Genomic DNA, 22,367 nt, shown 5'->3' with positions numbered 1-22,367 from the left:
CCCAACTCACTACAATTGAGCGGCTTCTGTCTCATCTTGACCCTACAGGGCGGAGTAGAACTGCCCTTCAGGTTTCTGGGAGTGTAACTCTTCATGGGGTCAGAAAGTCTCCTCCTGCCCTCTGGTGGTTTCAAACTGCTGCTCTTGAGATCAGTAGCCTGATTTGTAACCATTACACCACCTAACCTATAGCACCACAATTTAGAAACCCGAAAAGGCAGTCTGCTCTGTCTCACTGGATCATCGTATGTCAGAATGTACGAGCCTACACCTCCTGACAGCACTGTAACGGTAGTCAGAACACTGCCCGAATGAAGCAGCCCCTAAATATATGGTAGCTACTCTTACTCATTGGAATATGTTGTTGTCTATAGTGAAAGATAAAATTACTGAGGATGATGTTATGAGTCAAGGAAACTGCAGGCTTTAAACAACAGTCTGCTTTCGAAGGGTATTTTTAAATTGTTAAAAATAAGGCATCATTAAAACTTTAAAGCATGTTTGGAAAAGCCCACTCACATTTTTAAAATATGCTGTTTGAAATGATACCTCGGATAGTCACCTTATCTCATACAATATCATTGTAAATGATAAAAGGAATCAGCTTTTATCATTCATCAAAGACAATTGCTCTGAAAGTGTGGGAAAACAGTTTGTTCTTGTAATCACCAGTGAGAACAACAATAAAAACCAAACAAGAAGAAAAATGCCTGTTCTGTTAAATACAGAACTTCTGAAGGACTGAACCATACAACCTATTTTGTGGTACCAAAAAAATCAGTAATATCTTATAATATTATATTCAAAATAAATAAATGGAGCTGTTAACTTAAATCAAAACTCTCTTTGTTCTAGACATGTACATCTAAATATGCATATGCGTGTTTAAAGTCAACATTTAAGCGTAGGTACAGTTCCCCTCTTTTATTTAGAAATTTATATTTTAATTTTATTCACTGAACTAGAGTCTTTTGTGTCCCTCCGTTTCTGTGCTATCACAATCTTGATTTCCCAGAAGGGGATCCGGTGAGAGGGCTGTGACTGAGCGACATCCATGAATTGCCCAGTGCATTGCGCAAGGACAATTTCACAGATCGCCGGACCCCTCAATCTCTCGTCTCTCTCCTCTTGCTCCTTTCCCTGCCTCACCCTCCTCTGGTACTTCTCTTTCTTTTCTCTTGTTCTCTTCCCTGGCGACTTTGCTCGAGGTATATACTGGACCCAAAGGCTCAACCATGCTCCCTCCACACAGCTCCAGACCAGGCTTCTTTTCAATCATCTTATGGGGGTCTCCTACAGCTCTTATCACAATCCATCCATCCATTCACATGTCAAGCACATTTGTACATTTGCTGCCATCATCATTCTCAAAGCATTTGCTTTCTACTTGAGTCCTTGGTATCAGCTCCTCATTTTCCCCCTCTCCCCTCCTTCCCTATCCCCACCCAAGGAATCCTTGATAATTTATGTTATTATTATTTTTTCATGTCTTACACTGTCCGATGTACCCCTTCACCCACTTTTCTGTTGTCAGTCCCCCAGGGAGGGGGTTCTATGTAGATCCTTGTGATCAGTTTTACCTTTCTACTTCCCCTTCCCTTCTTGGTATAGCTACTCTCGTGATTGGTCCTGAAAGGATCATGTATCCTGGATTCCCTGTGTTTCCAGTTCCTATCTGTACCACTGTACATCCTCTGGTCTAGCCAGATTTGTAAGGTAGAATTGGGATCATGATAGTGGCAGTCAGGAAGCATAAAAGAAGTAGAGGAAAGTTGTGTGTTTCATTGTTGCTACCCTGCACCCTGACTGGCTCCTTTTGTCCCCATGACCCTTCCATAAGGGGATGTCCAGTTGCCTACAGATGGTCTTTGGGTCTCCAATCCACACTCCCCCTCATTCACAATGATATGTTTTGTTGGTTCTTTAATGCCTATTACCTGATCCCTTCGACACGTCATGATCACACAGGCGGGTGTTCTTCTTCTACATGGGTTTTGTTGCTTCTAAGCTAGATGGCTGCTTGTTTATCTTCAAGCCTTTAAGACCCCAAGACACTATATCTTTTGATAGCCGGGCACCACCAGCTTTCTTCACCACATTTGCTTATACACCCACTTTGTCTTCAGCAATCATGTCCAGAAGGTGAGCATCATGGAATGTCAGTTTAATAGAACAAAGCGTTCTTGCATTGAGGGAGTACTTGAGTGGGGGCCCAATGTCCACCTGCTACTTTAATACTAAACCTATAAATATATGCACATAGATCTATCTCCCCACCATCATATATAAATATATTTACATATGTACATGCCTGTATTTTAGACCTTTATAAATGCCCTCTGCCTCTAATTCTTTCTTCTATTTCCATTTACTTTGCTCTTGTGCCACTATCATACTCAGCCTTCATTTGGGTTTCAGTAATTCCTCTAGGTTACATTGCCCTTGATCAATCCCTACCAGGTCTCCTACACCCTCCTCAAAATTAATCACTTATTGTTCCCTAGTCCCTAGGTTTGTTAACACCACTGCCTTCCCCTCACCAAGGTGCCACAGGCTTAGTGCTTATTTCCTGTGATGCCAACAGCAAAGGAACTCACTGATGGGTTGAAAATTAGATTCTGTCAAGTGAAGTTAAGAAAACAGGGTGCATTGCAAAGAAAAGAGTGAAGATAGACAGGAAAATATCAAGAGAAATCTAAGGGGAATGTGAAGCAGAGTGACGGGAAAGTAAAGACAGGAAACCGAAGCACCTGTGAGGATGGACACTGCTCCACTCTCCGCTCAGAGGCGTCTGAAAGGGAATCATTTGAAGAGAAAGAAACAGGCAGTCTAAGCTGGTCCAGGGGTTAATGTGGGATGGGGGCTGGCTTCATTCTGTGGAGAAACACAAGCCAGCCAGTCTTTCCTGTTGAATGTGCTCCAGACGTGTACATTTTGTTGCTGTTACCTCCCTTCAGTCTTTTCTGTATGTTCTTCAACTGCTGGACAAATCTCTCAGCATAAGCTTCCCTGCCACATACAAAACTATTTCTTACTTTGCATCCCTTTTCAGCTCAATTTATGTCGATGCCTAAAGCTACCTTTCCTCCCAGGATTAAGAAAATGATTACAAAAGCAAGCCAAACACTCCCTCTGCTTCCATTTCAAAGGCACCACTCATCTAGCAGTAGGTGCAACAATGGATTCAAAGATACTATTGATTATGAATATAACATTAAAAAACTGTTTTGTTATACACAAATAAGATCACCATGAATTAAAGGCAGTTCAAGGACAACTAACTACAGCAATGCTCTCTGTAATTCAGTGGGTAACCTTTCTTTGGAGTGAGTGAAAATATAACTCTTGCAGTAGGGTTGACTAAGTAGCTGCCTTCCAAATTTCTTGTCATAGACTAGTGAGTGCTTCAGTGTTGCACTTGTTTCTGGAAATGTTTCAGTGATTTTCATCAATTCATGGAGCCTGATTTATTTTTGCTAAGACCTTCACTGCAGTTGGAACTTTTTCCTTAATACCATCAGTTCTTAATTTTAATTATTGAAATGATATCTTTTTTGTTGCTATTCTCTGCTTTCAGTTATTAGTCTTCTGACATCAGTCATGAAATCCTTCATTCCTTATTCTCTTCTGAATCTTCCTTGAATTTCTTTTTATTAATTTGGATTAATACATATATCAAATCATTCCAGAGTTTAAGCACATCCAACAGAATTGTACGGTTGCTATCACAATCAGTTACCATATATTTTTTTCTATATAGATCCCTTGAAATTATGTACCTGGGATGTGTGAATGTCAATCAGTTCTTGGTACAATGAATCTGCGCATGCTTTAATCTTCTTTAGATAGTTCCTGCATAATTCAACATTCTCTCCAGAGAATCTTTCAATATTGCAACTTGAGGCTTGACTTTTCTTTTTGTAATTCCTTCGTCTTGAAATAAACTGAGCACGTTCTTCACTTAGGGTTTTCAAACTCCAGGTATTTGCCCATTTTGCTATAATTTCTACTTTGTCTCCTAGAGCAGATCACTTTAATTTTCTGTTCAGTTTTATTACTTCATCAATTCTCCCATTTATTTTAGCCATGCTTCTGTGGGTAGGAGCAAGTGTGAGAGTCTCTTTTGACATCCACCTTGCTCTCTGCTTTCTTGTCATTTGGATGACCTTTGCTTTCTTCCCACTTGACCTTCTTGCTATCAGCTCATCAGCTCTGGGATCAGTAGTATACTGTGGCTCTTGTGAACTTTTAATTTTTCTCAGCTTCAACTTGATGTTGTGTGTCTAAAACCTAAAAGCATCATTTATGTTCTTTAAAAAAGATATTTTTAATGAAATTGTCAGCCTTGCAAAATCCTATCATGCAATCTCCAGCTTCACGTCTATATCACCAGTCATATTGTACAGCTACTGAGCCTTCTTTGTTTCCAAGCTCTGTAATACCATTACCAGTAATTATCAATGATAAATCCCTACTGAAGAAATTGCTCTTCATTACTTCATCACTGGGCATAGTGTTTGGAACATAATTTGAATAACAGTTGTACATAGTTGATGTTAATTAACCTCCCTTACAAACATATGTGTATTATCCTGTCACATAAAGCTTGTACACATGCGTGTTTTGGGATATGAACATATACCCATTCCTCTTGAATTTATAATTCCTGAGAGAGTAGATTGTATGTTTGTGGGGTTCAAAACGGCCAATACCAGTCAATTTAAGTTCTCTCGTGACTATGATGTTGATTTTTATGTGTTCCATTTCATTTTTGGTGATTTCCAATTTTTCTACTCTTTTATTTGCCTGTTTTTACAGATTTGCCAATTCACTGGAGGACAAAATTTTAAGAATACTTCATGCTGGAACTGGTTGAAGGACTAGAGTATTAAGGTTATAGTTTTTGATAGATTCTCTCTAGCCCAGATAGAACTACATAATTTTCTATACCAGGGTCATGTCCTATCTTTCAAAGGCCATTTTGTTCACCATCCAACCTGACATGGTTCTAAGAAGAAAGTTTATTTTACAATCACAATGTAAGAAAGTTTTTATAATTTTGTTATTGGAGGCAGCTTTTGCTTTTATCATCTTGTCTCTTTTAAAATTACTTCAAAATGCCTCACGCCTCTGTATTACATATTAGTGGTGTTTAAATCAGATTTATTCTTCTGAGTGACAATAATTAATTGACCAACATTAATAATTGGTCAATATGTAACCTGAAGCAATGTATTGCATTGGAAAAGAAATTTGGAAAACATTTACCTAGCCAACCCACTTAAAGAGATCCATATTTGTACCCATTCCAAAAAAAATCAATCCATAAGAATGTGGAAATTGTCAAACAATATCATTAATATAATATGCAAGTAAGATTTTGGAGAAGAAAATGTAAAAATGCTGCCGCAGAACATCCACCTGGTGCTCTCAAACTCATGGCCCTGTCCGAAGAGGACTTGGAGAAGATGGAGCGTTACTGAAGTCATGTGATTCTTAGCTGGAGGCAGAGAATACCAGGTATGTTTGTGCTTTGTTGATTCTAAAAAGCATTCGACAATGTGGACTACAACAAACTATAGATAATATTGTGAAGAAGGGGAATTTTAGGATATTTAATTGTGTTTATGTGGAATGTGTACATGGAGCAAGAGGCAGTCAGTTTTTCAATCAGAAAAGAGGGTATGGTTTTCAATCAGGAAAGGGATGTGCAGAGACAGTGCACTATTTAATTTGGCTCCTCTACCCAAAGTTTCTAAATCCCAGCCAACAAACTTTCCCTCTGGGGTCTGTTAAGAAGGTAGGGGAAGATATTAATGGGATTCACCTAGGAGTAATTAATTACAAACAGGATTCCCTGAAATACCGTCCTGCTGTGTACAAAATGAGCCCTCTAAGAAGCAGGAGGCAGCATCTGATTACCAGCAAGAGCCAGAAGAGAGCAAGTCCTCTGGACACAAGATCTCTGCACAGTGAATCTCCTGGATCTAGATAAGCTTCAACATCGGAGGAGCAGTAGCAGAACCAGGAGCCAAAGCATGGAACAGAGTGGTTGACTTTCCAAGCCCCGGAGTAAGTAAAGCGGAGTGCTTTTGTGCAGGAGGCTGGCTTGTGGAGTGAGGTGACTCTAGATACTTAATTAGGGCCACTGGGCTTGCTGACCCACGGAAGTGGAGCTGAGCCACTTGGGCTGAGACTTACTGGTGCGAGCTGCCTCTGGACACTCAGTTCTTCGGCTAGATTTGCTGATGCGTGGAGCCTGAGCTGAAGGTTATCAGGTAGAGGCTTATAATGGGGTGGTATGGTCCTTTGAGTATGTATTTGCCAGCCTGGAAGAACTTTGTCACATGTCTCAATAAACTCAACCTACAGCCTTTTTCACTGGCATTACAATTTGTTTTGTATTAAAATTTAAAGAATTAAACTCTTTAACCATGAATTTTGTCTTTGAGTTCTGTGTAGTAATGGCTATAAGAACCCAGAGAGAGAAAATAGAGAATATGAATTAAGATTACAAAGTGTCCATCAGGGTTATGACCTTCCACCAGACTTATTCCGTCGGTATGGTGAGCAAATACGGTAATTTGAGAAGCTGGCTCCTATGAAGAAGAACACAGCATTAGAACTGAAGGAAGGCTGAGGAACAACCTCTGATATGCAGATAACCCAACCTTGCTTTCAGCAAGTGAGGAATATTTGAAGCACTTGCTGATGAAGATCCCAAACTGCAACTATCAGTATGGATTACAACTCACTGTAAAGAAACCAAAGTCCTCACAACTTGACCAGTAGACATCGTGATAAATAGAAGAAAGATGGACTTTACCAAATATTTTGTTTGCTCATGAAAGCAGTAGCCAAGTAATCCAACCACACCTTACATTATACAAATCTGCTGCTGCACTTTCCTCATTTTGAGGCTCGAGGTGTGCAAGACCTTACTCATGGCATTTTCCATTGCTGCGTGTGCATGTGAACGCTGGGCAATCACTTAGGAAGAATGAACGCCGTGAAGCATATGGAGAGCGCCCAGGGCTGCTGAAGAGCAAAGAAATCTGCTCTGGAGCAAATAATCTTCCTTAGAAAGGAGGGTGGGATGTGGAAACTTTATCTCCTGTACTTTGACATGCTAACAGAAGAATCCAGCCCACCGAACAGGAAATAATACTTGGCAGACTCAACAGATGACCTGAAACGATGTCTACAAAAATGAGCTCAACCGTAGTAACAATTGCGAGGCTGGCCGGGACTGGGCAAGGCTTTGTTCCATTGAGTCTAGCATTGATACGCGTCAAAGCTGGCTCATGGACTCATAGCAACAGGAGCAGCAGCAGGAGCAGCAACATAGACCTTGAGAGCCAGGGATTTATAATTGACTTCTGGTTTGCCGTGATTCCATCTCGTGTGTATCAATATAGAACGTGTGTTATTAATACCCGGAGATTGTCATTTGGTTGTACTTTTCAAATTTCTGTTTGAATTTCACTTTTGTATTTAATGGATGTGTATTATCCTCTCTGGGATACCAATAATAACTCTAAGAAACAATTCAAAAAATTGTTGTTTTTTTTTAATTTGGAAGGTATGCCAAAAGTGGAATGTTCCTATTCATTTTCAGCAAACGATTCTATTTCTCATCCATGTGGGAGTCAAGCAGAGCACCAAGTAATTACCTGATTATGTATTCCCTGGGACACACGTACCATCGTTTCCAGCTTCATGTGAGAATTACATGTTGGTATGTGGTAACATTTCAATTTCACAACTGAGTTTCGCCCATGGAGCTCTAAGTCATAAATCACTCCGTGTTGCCAAAGGGTATCCAGTTTTAATATTTTTCTGAATAATCAGAGTTTACATATATTTCACCCATTGTCAGCACTGAAAACTTTCGCTTTTATTATTTTTCTCTTTGATACCTGCACAATGTTGAAGGAATAAAGGCTACTGATCATTAACAATGCACTGAGTTTTAGTTCTTTCTATTGAACATTTAATCTGAAGTACATACACCATCAATTTAATTTTGAACTGAAGTCTGGAATGTTGGATTTATTTTTAAAAATAAAGTTACTCTATTCCTCGCCAAGATAAGTAAATGAATTTGAATAAAAGATATGAAGAGGAATGCAGGATTAACACTTCTTGGCTAGTTATAAATAAGATAAGTAACAAAAAGATTGAAATCCAGTATAAATAAATATGATGAATTATACAAAATATTTAATTGACTCCTAACCTTAGGGTCAAAGGCTTAAACTATTCTTTTGTGTGAACAGTAAATAATTTGCTCTAAATAGCTGCATCCTATTACAACATGAACACAATGGTGGGCAATTCTGGCACTAAGCCTTAAATTACGGTTCATATCAATTTTGAACTACATGAGGTATTTGAGTAAAAGTTTTCTCATGGTAGCTAGGTTATTTCTAATGTAATAATAGCATTGTGTGAATTGCTTTCTAAGTCATGACTGTATAGATTTTGGGTGACACTGTCCAATCCAGTCCTTGACTTATAGCTATATTCTAGAATCCTGAATTAGAATTATGGCATCATCTCATTTCCTCTCTCAAAGAACATAGCTAATGCCAGATGTGATAAAATTCAATGTTTTCTTTAGAAAACAATTACCATATATATATATTTTTGCTAAGTTATATAAGTACCCATTTTGTTTCTTATATTATACATTATATATATGTACACAGAAACACATATAACCAATGATTCTTTGGTACCAAAGTTAAGTGTAGAAACTCACTCAATGAAGTAGACTTCGCCCTTTTCTGTATAGGCCATTTCCCAGTTATCAGGCAAAGGGTCGGATTCATCAGTTTCTTCAGGTTTCATTGGCTTTGCATCATCCATCTGCTCCTTCAGCTCCTCGGGTTGGCTGTACACTGGTGCAGGGTAAGGCTGGGAGGGCGTCTCCCCTGAGGCACCTGCACTCTTATCCTCATTTTCACTGGATTCTGAAAGAGCACAGGAGCGTGTGGTTAGTGATCCCAGGCACAGGAATTCCAGAATGACTGTAGAGGACGCTGGGTCAGGGAACATATGCAAGCTCATAAGAACTACTTTTGGAAAAGCATCATTGGGAACAGTCCTGGAAATTATTATTAGGCCTACTGAAGTGGTCTTTTCATCCATCTTTCTTGCCTACCATTAAACTCATTTTGCTTATTACTCAATTAGGTATTTGGGGGAAGACATGCAAGGTCTGTGCCACAAAACAGATGCCATAGGCAGAATAATCACTAAGGATGCCCATGTGCCAATACTTGGAGCCCCTGGTTGTTACTTGACATGTGCGACAGGGGTTTTTGCACAAGTGAGTGACTCGAGGATTTTGAGATTGAGAGATGACCCTGGACTGTCAGGTGGCCTTGTTGGGATCACAAGTGTCCAAGAGTGGGAGAGGGCAAAAACAGACAATGGTGGGAAGGAGATGTGACGACAAAAGGATGGTGGGCATGATGTATGTGGCACTGCTGGCTGGAAGGACCGAAAAGGGGACCCTCCATCCTCTAAAAGCCGGGAAAGGCAGAAAAATGAGTTTTCCTCCAGAGCTTCCAGACAACCCTTGATTTTAGCACAGGGGCCCATGTCAGACCTTTAACCTATCGAAATAAAAGATGATGGATTTGTGTTGTTCTAAGCCTCTAGATTGTGGTAAATTTGTTATGGAAGCAAGAGAAGCTAATATGTAGATCAAAACTAAAAGACACAAATTTTATGAGCAAAGATGACAGATGCAGGAGCTCTTAGAATGGAAGTAGAAGGCATATTAGAATGAACAGAAAATGAGTGAATGGAGATAGAAATGACAATAAACACCATAAAAGGAAGTTTACCTAAAATGAGGAAATATTTGAGCCTGCAAAATGGAAGGATTTTCTGAATCTGAGGCCAGATTAATGAAAGATAGTGATCATCAGATTCATCTAGTTGAAAATTTTAAAACTTTAATGTTATAAAGTAACCTTACCAGATTCTGCACTAACAAACAAAAACCAACTATAGGCGTTTCTAAAGCAAAGAGGACAGAAGAGCACCCAGCAGTTCATCTCTCATCCTGGCAGCTCAAAGGCAGCAGATCCATAGCTGTAATAACTTCAGAGGAAACGTACTGCAACCCAACAAGCTAACTCTGCCAAGATGCCATTCACAAATTAGCAAGCGAATGCCCCTTCTGAATTGCAACCGTTCTGAATGCTTACAGCGCACGCACCCTCCCAGAAGCCACTGCAGCAGTTACCCTACCCTATCACGAGGCTGAGAAGAGCAGGGATCTCCAAGTAGAAAAGAAGGGAACAAGAAATGAATCTTGCATAGTCTATTTTAATGTCAACAGAGGACGATTATGTTTCTGGGGTTATAATATATGTTACAGAACAATTCTTGAAAGAGAAGAAAAATATTTTTAAAAACCTTATAGCACATTCAAAACTTTTAGGATAAAGGCAAGAGAGAAAAACATAGGTTTCCTCGGAGGCATGGCAGGAGAGTGGGTCCTCAAGTTCATCCTGGAAACCCCTTCATGGGAAGTGTTACTAGGCAGGCATTTTGGTGGAGGTCTGTCACCTTAGTTGCATAATTGGCATATTCGAAAATGCATATCTCCTAATGTATATTGTCTCTGATTAATTAGTTTCCCTTACTTTCTATGTAATGTTTTCGTCATTAAGGATTCTGATGTCCTTAGGGAAGAGTAGAGCAGGCACCATGTAGAAAACAGCGACATTTCGAGGACACAAAAGAAAGATACGATGCAGTGAAAGATTGAGGAAGGAAGTCGGTGGCTGGGAGAGAGATGTAGAGGTTCTATGACCAGGCTTCTTCTAGGTTCCCAACCCCACTCCTTTGAGATCAGGGTCTGAGGGGTGAGGTGGTGGTGGTGGTGAGGAGAAAGCCCTAGAAAAGGGCAAGGAGACCCAGACAGAGAGAAGACTTGGGTAGGACTTTTTGTTTAGACAGAGTGGAACACTTCCAGCTCAGTGGACCTAGTGCTTAGTCCCTGGGTGATCACAGTGGGGAAATGAAGGAGTGAAAATATTTAGCAAATAGCGCTGCCAAGGCTGCCCGTGGCATGGAGGGCCTCCCGAAGTTAACGCCGGCTCTAGTGGGAGCCTTGGAAAGTCACCAAGAGTTGAAACCCACTGGGCTGCCGTGTGGTCACCATGGGGACGAGACGTGCCTCTTAAAGTTGGTGTATTAACCCCAGAATTGGAAGGAGAGCACTAGTATGACTCAGAGAGGCTGACCCTGAGAGAGAAGGTGGGGACATGACAGCTATCCGAGCAACATGAAATGCAACGATAATTTAGGAGCCGATGATATCAATAGCTATGAAAATGCAAAAATACATAAAATGTGCCCCAATAATCCCACTTTGAGAATGTGTCCTCTAGAAATAAAGGTATCCATGCAGAAGAGCACCTACTCAAAGGGGTTTCTAATACACTAGGTCTACTAACAAAAGCCTAAAACTGCTCTTAATGCCCACCAATAAGCTAACAGTTAAATGAATTACCAATAAGCTAACAGTTAGATGAATTATAGTTATCATTATTATCGACAATTATCTACTTCTTAAAAGGATGGTTCGATCTCACTTATCTAAAAATATTCTTGTAATTATTGTTCAGTGGGAAATCTACGTTGTGGAATAATGTACATTGCTGATCCTGCTATTCTTAATCAACAACTAAGGTGTCATATTTGTGGGGACTAAAAGAAGTTCAAAGAAAAATGGAATGAAAGACAATGGGATTATTATGTGAATGCATTGAAACCCCCTCCTGCCGACATGCACGTTTACTTTTCCCTCCATCTATATGATTATAAATGGACATGGTGGAGCAATGGTTAAGTGCTCTCTGCAGCAGAAGACTCAGCAATTTCAACCTGTCAACTGGTCCATACATGAAAAGGCCTAGTCATCTTCTTCCATGAAGGTTACAGCTTAGGAAACGCCACGATGCAGTTCTGCTCTGTCCTATGATGTCACTGTGAGCGGGGTTTGACTTCCCAGTCACTCACAAGACTACATCGGAATACACGAAACAGTGTCGAAGAACATCACCGAAGAAGCGGGTCAACTTTGGTTACCTCTGGACAGCAAATTTGGGTGAGAGTTGGGAAAGAGAAACTTTTCTTTATCTTTTCATCCATCAATGTATTCATTTTATTATATTAAAAATTAATAAATAATTCTAGGTTACCAAAGTAGAGCATTAGCTCCCAGCTATCTGGCCTAATAAAACGTTCAGTGCTTCTGCTCGCCCTCATAATAATGTAATAACTTGTGTGGTCTTCATGGCGCCACAACAGCCCCCAAGAAAACAGAATGCCAAGGAAAAAAGAGCCAGAAACAGATAAGCATTTTTTTTCTTTCCAGTATGCAATGCTATTAAATCTCAAAATAAATAGAAATTATTCTGGCGGAAAAGAGTCTTTCAAGAAGTCTGTCATTTTATTTATTGATATACAAAGACAATTGAGTCCTCCCAGTTTATTGAATCTATTTGCTTATTCATTCATGATTTAACCAATCAATCATTCAATTAACACAAATTCATTTCATACCTCATATGTGTCAGGTAGCTCTCTGGGTGGTGTCAACAGCTAACGTGCTGGGCTGCTAACTGAAATCTTAGATAATGGATTTCCCCTAGAGGGTCCCCAAAAGAAAGGCGTAGAACTCTACTTCCAAAGAAGGCAGCCTGTGAAAATAGCACGGAGTAGCTGTGTTTCACCGACATACACGAGGTTACCATAAACTGGAATTAATTGAACATAAACTGGTATGTGCAAAGTTCTTGAGGAAGACCTTAATGGGAAAGGGGAAATATCTTTTATCAGTTTATTATAAATTAGGTTGAGAGGGAAGCAGTAAAAAGCCGCTGCTTTTCCCCTGACCACACGCAACAAAACAACTGGAGGACCATCGCATTCCCACCGTCTCCATTATTTGTACTGTAAACATTTCCATATCGACATTTGCCTGTTTCGAATTGATGGAGGCTAAGTTAGAGATGAGCCAGAAGGAGAGGCCTCGGTGCCCAGTGAGACTCAGGGTCCAGGCAGCCTGGTCTGGGTAGGGCTTCCATGAAGGAGCAGAACCTGTGCTCCGGAGGACAGCGGAAAGCGCTCCGAAGAACAAGGAAGTGTGGGGCCAAGGAACCCCCAGGAAAGCCACTTGACCTACACGTTAACTGTTAAGAAGAAGTAAGAAATACGGTGTCTTTCATCTTTTCTACCACCGTGTATTTTTCTTGTTGGAATCAATAAATATTTTGTTTTCCCCTTAAATTCTAAAGAGCTTGAAAGTGTGGACATAGCACAAGAATTAGAAGCCTTTTAACAAGGAAAGGGTTAATTGCATGAGATTTTTCATCAGTTCATGCCCCCCAAATTCCATAGCTGTGGTCTAGCCAGAGGCTTTGATATTACAAAATTATGCATTAGCGATTCCATTGCCCACTTACTTTTGCCCTTGTCCTCTACAGAAACATGAAATTTGGTCAATTGTATCATATTCTATGATAGCAAGTCCTTCCTTGGAAAGAAGGTGCTAAAAAAACCGCACACTTAGGTAGCACCTCTTTTTTCTAAGGAATTTTCATAAAGTGAGTTTTTCCCTCTTACCTAACAACCAATTGAAAAATCCTGTGAGATTAAGTGATTTAATGTGGAGGAAATTTCTTCAGAAGTCATACATGATCTTCATAGTTTTGTACTTTTTCCTAGAGCTGTGCATGTAATCTTTGGCTGCTCCTGAGCTATGAACTTGAATTCACTTTGTCGCTGATGCAGGTGTTCACGGGTCTTATAGCCACCCCTGCCTGACTCTGGTGTATTTTCACTTTTGAATGAAGTTGTAGCGAGAGAGGCGGTCAGCCTTAAAAGGGTCCCAGGCTTTCGTGTAAACCCAAGAACATTGTGGATGATGACTTAAAGTGCTTTTATCAACTTTCCTTAGTTTTCCTAAATTTCCCAAAAGGGGAATGGGTTTTATATGGATGTTAACAATGTTGGCACATAGTAGGCTAGCTAATTTGTGTTCATCAATTTAGAAAAAGATTGTTTTTCTTTGATATTGTAAGGCCTGGACATGGTGCAGAATCCAAGAGAACAAAGGGAAGATTCAGTGCAGGGCAGCTTCCTTCCTGCTCTTCCACGCACCCCCCCACCCTCCCCCCACCCAGGTCTGAAGCAATCGCTTTGCAAAGATAGGTATTTAATCTAGTCCGTCCAGAGATTATTTTCTGTGCATTACCGATGTGGCTTCTAACTCCTTAGTACTCTTAAGTGGTTCTAAGTCCTAAAGAAGGCACTATAAAATCAGGTTAAATGAGATAGAAGCATGAGTGGCTCTTAAATACGGTGGCAATTGAAAAAGACAAAACACATGAAGGCACACATACACACGCACACGCACACATGTGTACACAGAGGGGGCTTCAGTTGGTGGAAATTTCCCGTCATCTTTTAATTGTATTTTTCCATGAACGTTTTGAGGTCCTTTCATACACAGTTACAAAACAAACTAGAGTAAGTGTAAAAGTATTATAAAATCACAGAAATGTTTACTAAAAATACCAAATGTGAAGCTGTTATTTCCCCACGTTCCTGCCTTCAGAAGATCGATCCACGTTGCAGGAGGGTTGTCCTAGTTCTAAACCTTGCCCCAAAGAAACCTGTACTCTTCAGTTTACAGGATGTCCAAACCACAGCTTTGCGTCTTGGAGGGACTCACAGCATGCTTCCTCAACCTGCTCCTGCATTGGAGGGCCGAAGGGTGGGCGAGCAAGTTTCCCACACAAATCCTCCTCGCAGAGCCCTGCCACACTCCAGGATTGAGAGCCTCAGCTACTCAGAAGGCTGGTGAAGAAAAAAAAAGGATTCCTGGTCTTTTTTTCGCCAAACTGTTGTATATTTTCTAAAAACTTCCTCCTAATCAGACCCCCACATAGCTATGATTGTCCCGTGTCCTTCAAGAAAACCTGTCAAGATGACCCCTTTGGGAACTGCACACAACAGTGGCCATCACCTCTGGGCTCACTCCGTGCCTTGAGTGCCACTGGGCTAGCAGATTCCCTTGGAAGCCACTGTGACGATCGGCCCTTTGGTCTAAGCCACTTGAATCACATGAAGACCAGTGTCTACTATGGGAAACTGAATCCATTCACGAATGGCAGAGACATGTTTAAACTTTTGCTTGGAGTAACTCATGAATGGATAAACTAGAACAGCGGTAGCAGTACTTCTTGACTCACCCTCATATGTGTGTACATAATATTCTCTTGTAGCTACAAGTATCCCCCTTTATAGTTGGAAGCCATTGTCTAACATAAAATATTAAAGCTATAGACACTCAGATGGAAGAAAGCCCTGGGTTGCTAACTGGAAAGCCAATCTTTAAATTCATCAGCAGCTCTGTTTGGGGGGAAACGCCTTGGTGATTTGTTCCTGTACAGATTACAGCCAAGGAAACCCAATTGGGAAGTTCTACTCTAACTCCTCAGGTCACTACGAGACAAAAACAGATTCAGTGACCCCCAACGAAAGCAGAGTAATAGTTACATCACAACACTGATTCTTGAAATGATGGTCAAAATTCCTAAACCTCTAAATAAATTATTTTTAACCTCTGTAATATGTACAAGCAAATAGAATCACTGTTACTCAGGAGACTAACTGAGGATAAATGAATTACTAAGAAAGCATACTCAACACTTCAAATTATTATTTTTTAATCTGGAACTTAACCCCACATTGGTTACAAGAAGCGTGGAGCACTAAAAGAATAATAAAGAAACTTATGAAAATAGTGCAAAATCTGTGAACGGAAGAGGACAAGGAAACAGCTTCCCTGAGATTTAAAATAGCTAAATTAGAATCACTGGAAAGATTAAGAAAGGAAACTCTTTTCCACTATCAGCAGAGGAAGAGTTGTCTTAATTAGTTCTGCAATATTTAATTTTTAAGATTTTAATAAAAGTAGACTGTAATTATGGCAATGAAATGAATTCTCAAGCTTTGAAATTGGATATGCTATATAATTTTCACAATTTAGTGAATTCGGAAGCTATATTTCAGACAGGAGCCAACTTCGCAAATCCTCCACAGATTTGGGGCAGAGAGAAACTGATGCAAGGCTGTAAGACGCTCAAAACCAAATGAATAGCTGAAATAAAACCCAGGTTATGCATGTTCATTATTTCTGAGAATTTGCTTTCAGAACTCAGCTAGGGGAGAGCAGTCAGAAGGATAGGGAATCAATGAAGTATAAATGCAACTCCACTTGAGTAAAAACGGAAGGTTTTATTTAATCTTGATCTTGCTCATTCAAGCACTATTCTGAGAGACCAAAGTTTGGAGTCAAGGGTGTGTGTGTGTGTGTGTGTGTGTGTGTGTGTGTGTGTGTGTGTGCGCGTGTGTTCGTGTGTGTGTGTGTGTGTGTGTAATGAAAGCAAGCTATCAACCAGGAGGGCAAGGAGACGTTGCACTTCCGGATGAAGAAGCTACAGAGAAGGAGTAACCAGGCTGAGAGAACACATGCGGACACCTGTCCTCTCCAGAGAAGAAAGGCCAGTCCTGAGCCAAAAATCAGGAGACCAATCTTTGTCTAAATCACTGGGATTTCACACTGAGAATAATGGTCACTCTGTGAGGAGAAAGCTGAGAGAAGGAAAATGGAGCACAGAGGGAAAATCAGACTTAGAGAGGACAGACACACGGATACAGTTAGATTCTGAGGATGCCGAGAGCAGGGTGCTCAATATGTTGACCGCGATCTCCTAGTTGATCACAAATGTAATGCTGGTGGATCGCATGGCATCAACAAAATAGATGTAAGCCTATCATCAACCCGTCACTTAATTGATATACAGCGCAGCCAATCAGATGCAATCTTAGGTGTCAAGCGCATGCGCAAACAACTGTGCCAAGAGCAGCAAAACTGACAAGCTAAGTTACTGCCAATTTTCAGACCTTGTTTTTCCTTCTCTTAAACGTAAGAAAGGGTATTAAAATGAGTGGGGGAGCTGGACCAAGTAAGAAGACAAAAACGTGTCACTTTCCTACGGAATGGGAGATTTTGACACTAGAAGCCGACAATCAGCTGAAGTCCAGAGCGCAGGAACAGTTCTGGAACTTACTCACCGAGGGAAAGTACTTAAACATGAGAAAATGTGCTACCTCCTTGACTGCATAATTCGGCTCTACTTATTTATGTGAGTCAGCCTTTTCCCACATAAAGATCATTAAGTCCAAGTCCCGTTCCACCCTGACTGATGATCATTTGGAAGTGTGCTTGAGGCTGGCTGTCAGCACCTACTGTCCGTGCATCTCTGGCTCATTCCACTCAGGGCAAGTCATCAGAGTAAACTCAGGTAATGAGGAAAAATGTACATAGTTAATTATGTTGTTGTGCAATATGGACTCATGCAGTTATGCAAAGTACATAAACATGCATTGTACGTATAAAGAATTCTCAGTGCATTTATTAATAAATGCAGTACATAATAATAAATATATATTTTGCAGTTTTGTAGTTGGTAGATCATTTCGACTTGATCATTTTGTAAGTAGCTCACATGCTGAAAAAGTGTGAGCACCCCTGGCCGAGAGAATCAGAAGAAATGGAAACATGTCACCAAACCGACAGATGTTATAAGGAGTCTGGTCGTGCCGTTGTTAAGCTGTGCTGAGCCACTAACGGAAAGGTTGATGGTTTCAAGCACATTCGGTGGCTCCACACGAGAAGCAATGTGGTGGTTCAGTCGTGCAAAGAGTCCCGTTTAAAAGCTGGCACCCAGAAGCCCTAGTACAGAGTTGGACTGGCCCACATGTTTCCAAGGCTGGAATTCTTTGCAGAAACAGACTGACTCATTTTTGTTTCCTGCGGAGAGGCCAGTGGGTTTGAACTACTGACCATTCTGTTAGCAGCTGAGCGCTTCATGGTTGTACCACTGGGGCCTAGGACATGAGGGGGCTCAGTTACACAGGGCCAGCAGGAGCTGGAATTAACGAGGGCTTCTCACAACAAGGGCAGATGTTGCAGCCTGGGAGCGCGGTAATCAAGCTGTAAGAAGCCGAGGGCTAAGTTACCCTGGTGGAGCTCCCTCGGTATCCCTCACCCACCGTCCATAAACCGTGGGAGCAGTAGAAAACACACTGTCCAGAAAGGTTTATTTCGTGCCAGCAAGCAAAAAAAAAAAAAAATGCTGAATCAGTATGAGGGGGCTCCCACAAGTCCATCCCTTTCAGTGAAATCACCAAGCCAGTCTGCCTTGATTTTAAGGTGACCGACCTGAAACCAGTCATGCCTTTTTTTAACAAACGGTGCAGTTACCGTCAATAGGAGAGATAATAGCCGCAAACTGCACAGCGCACATGACAATTATGCAGGACGTTTTACCATGGGGGCAGTTTTAACTTTCATACAATGCTTTTAAGCAAAAAATAAAATCCCCCTAAGTGTAAAAATGGAACATGTAATTTCAGAACGCTCATTTAAAATCGCCCCAGAAATGTTCTCATCCCATGGAAAGATAAAACCCAGGACTGTGTGTGGAAACAAGGTCATAAAGTGAAGCCTCTTCAAAGGAAAAAAAAAAATTCTGGGTGGTTACACAAATTGCCGACTCTGTGAACTGACACTAAAATAAGCAGGGGCTAGCCCGTGGATAGGCCTTGGTGAAGTGGGCCATTCTTCACAGGAAAACAGCGAGATTCACGATGGGGGACATAATTCTTCTGACAGTGACAGGCCCTCATTCACAGAAGCAGGACTGATGGTGTAAGCACAGTCAGCGTGCCAAGCAGCACAGGACCTGGATGCGGGTCCCTAATGGTGATCTGAGATCATTGCTGAGCGCACTCCGTGAGCACATAAGGGGCACTCTGTTTGCTCTCTGGGAGAAGCAGTTCATTTGCACTAATTGCGGGCTGGGGGGCCTGGAGAAGGCAGCTCTGTGTACATATACTGTATTCTCTTTGTTGGAGAAGGTAGCTCTCACGGGCCCCATTCCTCCTGGCATTGTGTGTGTATTAACAGGGAGATTTAGCTGCCTTTAAAATATATGTGCATTTCTAATTCTTTGCACTAGGCTCACCAATCGCTGTTGAGGAAAAGCAACCATCTAACATTGAATTGCTTTCCGGAAAAGTTTAGCAGATAACTCATGAAATAAAAGAAATCCCCGAGAGCTAGGCAACTGCTGTGGATTATGGGACTGGCCGTCTCTCCGGAAGACTCCAATGTTTTAGAACAAGTCTATCTATTCATCACCTGTCACTCTTTCGTGTTTTAAAAGCTAGGGAGATTGACTGTTTCTTGTCGGTAAGAATATATTTTTAGAAAGGAAATTCTGCTTCATCGTCCTTAGTTACCATACAGACTTGGGGGTTGGGAAGTGGGGAGGAACTGTAGGCTTGGGAATCCCATATCCCTGATATTTAGGAAGCATTGTTTTCTGAAGACATTTAGTAGAGCCAAATGGGTATGGGATAAATCTAATCATATTGATATGCTGATATTCTCTAGAGGACAGGCATGCCTGGCTAAGATATAAAGATTTAATGAAGACAAAATATTTATATGTATATGCTGATCACTGAGATGAATAAATGTTTATAAGTTATGTGATGTTGCTGGACATGCACAAGATGGAAAGTGACCAAATCATACCATATTTCTCAATATCTCACAAACAAATGAAAATGGGACTCTATATTCAGAGATGAACAGACTCCACTTGTCATCATTTGGGTTTATAAGCAATTCATTGGGGATTTCAAAAAGTTCAATGGATTCTGAATGCAATGATTGAAGAACCAGGTCTGAGAATGGTCAGACAAGGCAGGGGAAGGTATTTATAGCTTTATCCCATATGAGTATGGGATTCCAGTGACTGAAGAGGGCTTATGTGGGGAATTAAGAATAGCCAAAACTAACAGAGATTTTGTAGTCAAATATGGGATGTGAGTTTCCAGGAGTTTGACCCAGTGGTAACAGAATGACTTTCAAACTCTCAGAAGGATAATCATATGGCAGGTGTTGGTTCAAGAATCTTTGTGAGAGTGAGGGAGAGAAGCTAATAAGGTCAGGAAGAGGCTGCGAGGCATAGATCAACTGTGGTTCTGTGATCCGCAAACAAAACATGGTGATGTGGTAGTGATATTTGAAAGGAGGAATAAGCCCTAAAGACCCAGTGATTTTTATATGTAATAAGTAATATCAAACCTGGGGAAAGAAAGCATAAAAAGTTATCTGGTTGAAAAGAAGGAACAACCAGGTAAGGAGCCTTGTGAATAGAATCGCTGGTTTGTTTGGGGAGAAAAGATTCTGGGTGGGATATGTTGCATTTATGTTATAGAAGAAAGACTCAGGCGGAGCCCTTCGGTGGGCGAGGAGAAATATGGCACTGGTACCCAGAGAGGAATGAACACTGCAGGTAAATCTACCGGATTTAAAGCCCTGGGGTTGGATGTCAACAGTAACGGTATAAACAAAAGATAAAGATGTCTCAGCACAGGTGGGCAAGTATCAGGGCAGGTCTGGAGATATGAATTTTAAAGATCATAAAGAGACTTTCCAAGACGATGTACAGACATATATCATCCTAACAAGCATCCGCCATTACTGCCATGAACCCAGGACAGAGCGGCTATAATGGGATCCTCAGAGATTTAAATAAACTGAGCTTGAGGACTGTGATTTACTCAGGCAAGCTAGGAATCACTTTACGCCCAGCATACTGAACAATGCAGGGAGATGTGGTAGAGAGCGACTAGGGCCAGGGTCCTCTCAGGAGTACAAATTGCCACTAAATGAACTGTAACTGAGGTCAAACAATTCAGAGCTCTCAATTTCAGAGTCTCAACTGTACAACAGTTACATTTTGATTATGGGATCAAAATAAAGAATGGAGAAAATATATGCTTGGCCCCTTGTATGCATTCTCTAAAGGAGAGCTGACATTATTATTTATGGCATTTTAGATATATAATTTTTTTAATGTTGACAAAGATAAAGCTATATTTCCAAATATAGAACTATATTTATAAGGATAGGAATACATTGGTTTCCATCACTGGGATGACTCAAGGCAATGAGAAACTGAGATGTCAGAGACAATGTAAGGTGATTATGTGGCTTTTCTGTATACTGTGGGCTAAATCTACAAGACAGATGTAGTTACAAACACATGGGCCTTCTCATGCCTTATTTGAATTCTCAGTGATAATATTCGTAGGGCTTTGTGCATAATTTGCATACTTAAAAGAAGCCACAGACTTTTTTCATGGAAAAAATTTCAAAGAAAAAGAACATACAACTCAAAATATAAACTATAGTTCAAAGGAGAACAGATACATTGGAAAACTGAACTGCAAGGTAATAGAGGTAAATTGAGAAATCCTCTGAAACGTTTATTTGCATAAAGTGAATTGTTAATTTTGGGAAAGTAAGTTGGCATTGTCGGTAGGTGCCAGCAAGTCTGTCCTAACTCAGGTCTCGCACCATCCTCAAAATTGTACTTATGTTGACGTCCACTGTTGCTGCCCATGCATCTGTCCACCTTGTCCAGGGTTTCTTCTTTCTCACTGCCTGTCTCCCTCACAAAGCATGATGTCCTTCTCAGGGACTGGTCCCTCTTGACAGCATGTTGAAAGTCCATGGAGCAAAGTCCTGCCATGTTTGGCTCTGAGGCTCTTTCTTTCTGTCCGGACTGCTTCCAAGCCAGGTTTGTGTGTTCTTTTGATTCATTGGTCATTTGGCTATTTAGGACTTCTGATATTCTTTATCAGCACCATAATCCAAAAGCTCCATTCTTCTATAATCTTTCTTATTCAGTGCCCACCTTGTACATGCGCATAAGATATAAGGCAACTGAAAACACCATACATGGATTCAGGCAAACCTTAGGCGTCAGCGTAACGCTCGTGTTTCCACATTCTCAAGAGGTCTTGTGCAGTAAATTTAACCTATGGAAGGAGACGCTTGATCTCTTGACTGTTGCTTCCATGAGCAAATATAGCACGATGAGATCACAGGCAACTTCACTCTTTTGTTTTTCATGATGTTGGTTCCATTGTGAGGGGTTTGGTCTTCTTTACATGGAGTGTAATCCATACTCAAGGCTGCAATCCTTGATCTTCATCAGCGTATGCTTCAAGTCCTCCTCACTTTCAGCAGACCAGGTTGTGTCTTCTGCTTACCCCAGATTGTTAAGCGAATTCCTCCAATCCTGATGTCACATTTTTCTTCATATGATCCAGTTTCTCTGATTATTTGCTCAGCATAGAGACTGAATAAAAATGGTGAGACGATACAACTCTGATGCACATCTTTT

At 40.8% G+C, this 22,367-nt stretch overlaps 1 protein-coding gene across 1 annotated transcript in view; it reads right to left on the bottom strand.

The window, feature by feature from the left end:
• MAGI2 (membrane associated guanylate kinase, WW and PDZ domain containing 2) overlaps positions 1-22,367 on the bottom strand; it is a 1,549,501-nt gene that overhangs the window by 554,983 nt on the left and 972,151 nt on the right. Inside the window, exon 5 of the mRNA XM_075558486.1 lies at positions 8,765-8,975. Coding sequence (XP_075414601.1) covers positions 8,765-8,975 — 211 coding nt within the window. The remainder of the gene's footprint in view (positions 1-8,764; positions 8,976-22,367) is intronic.

This window comes from Tenrec ecaudatus, chromosome 9 (genome assembly GCF_050624435.1).
Source record: "Tenrec ecaudatus isolate mTenEca1 chromosome 9, mTenEca1.hap1, whole genome shotgun sequence".
NCBI classification, from domain to species: domain Eukaryota; kingdom Metazoa; phylum Chordata; class Mammalia; order Afrosoricida; family Tenrecidae; genus Tenrec; species Tenrec ecaudatus.
This window is presented reverse-complemented; position numbering and strand designations above follow the sequence as displayed.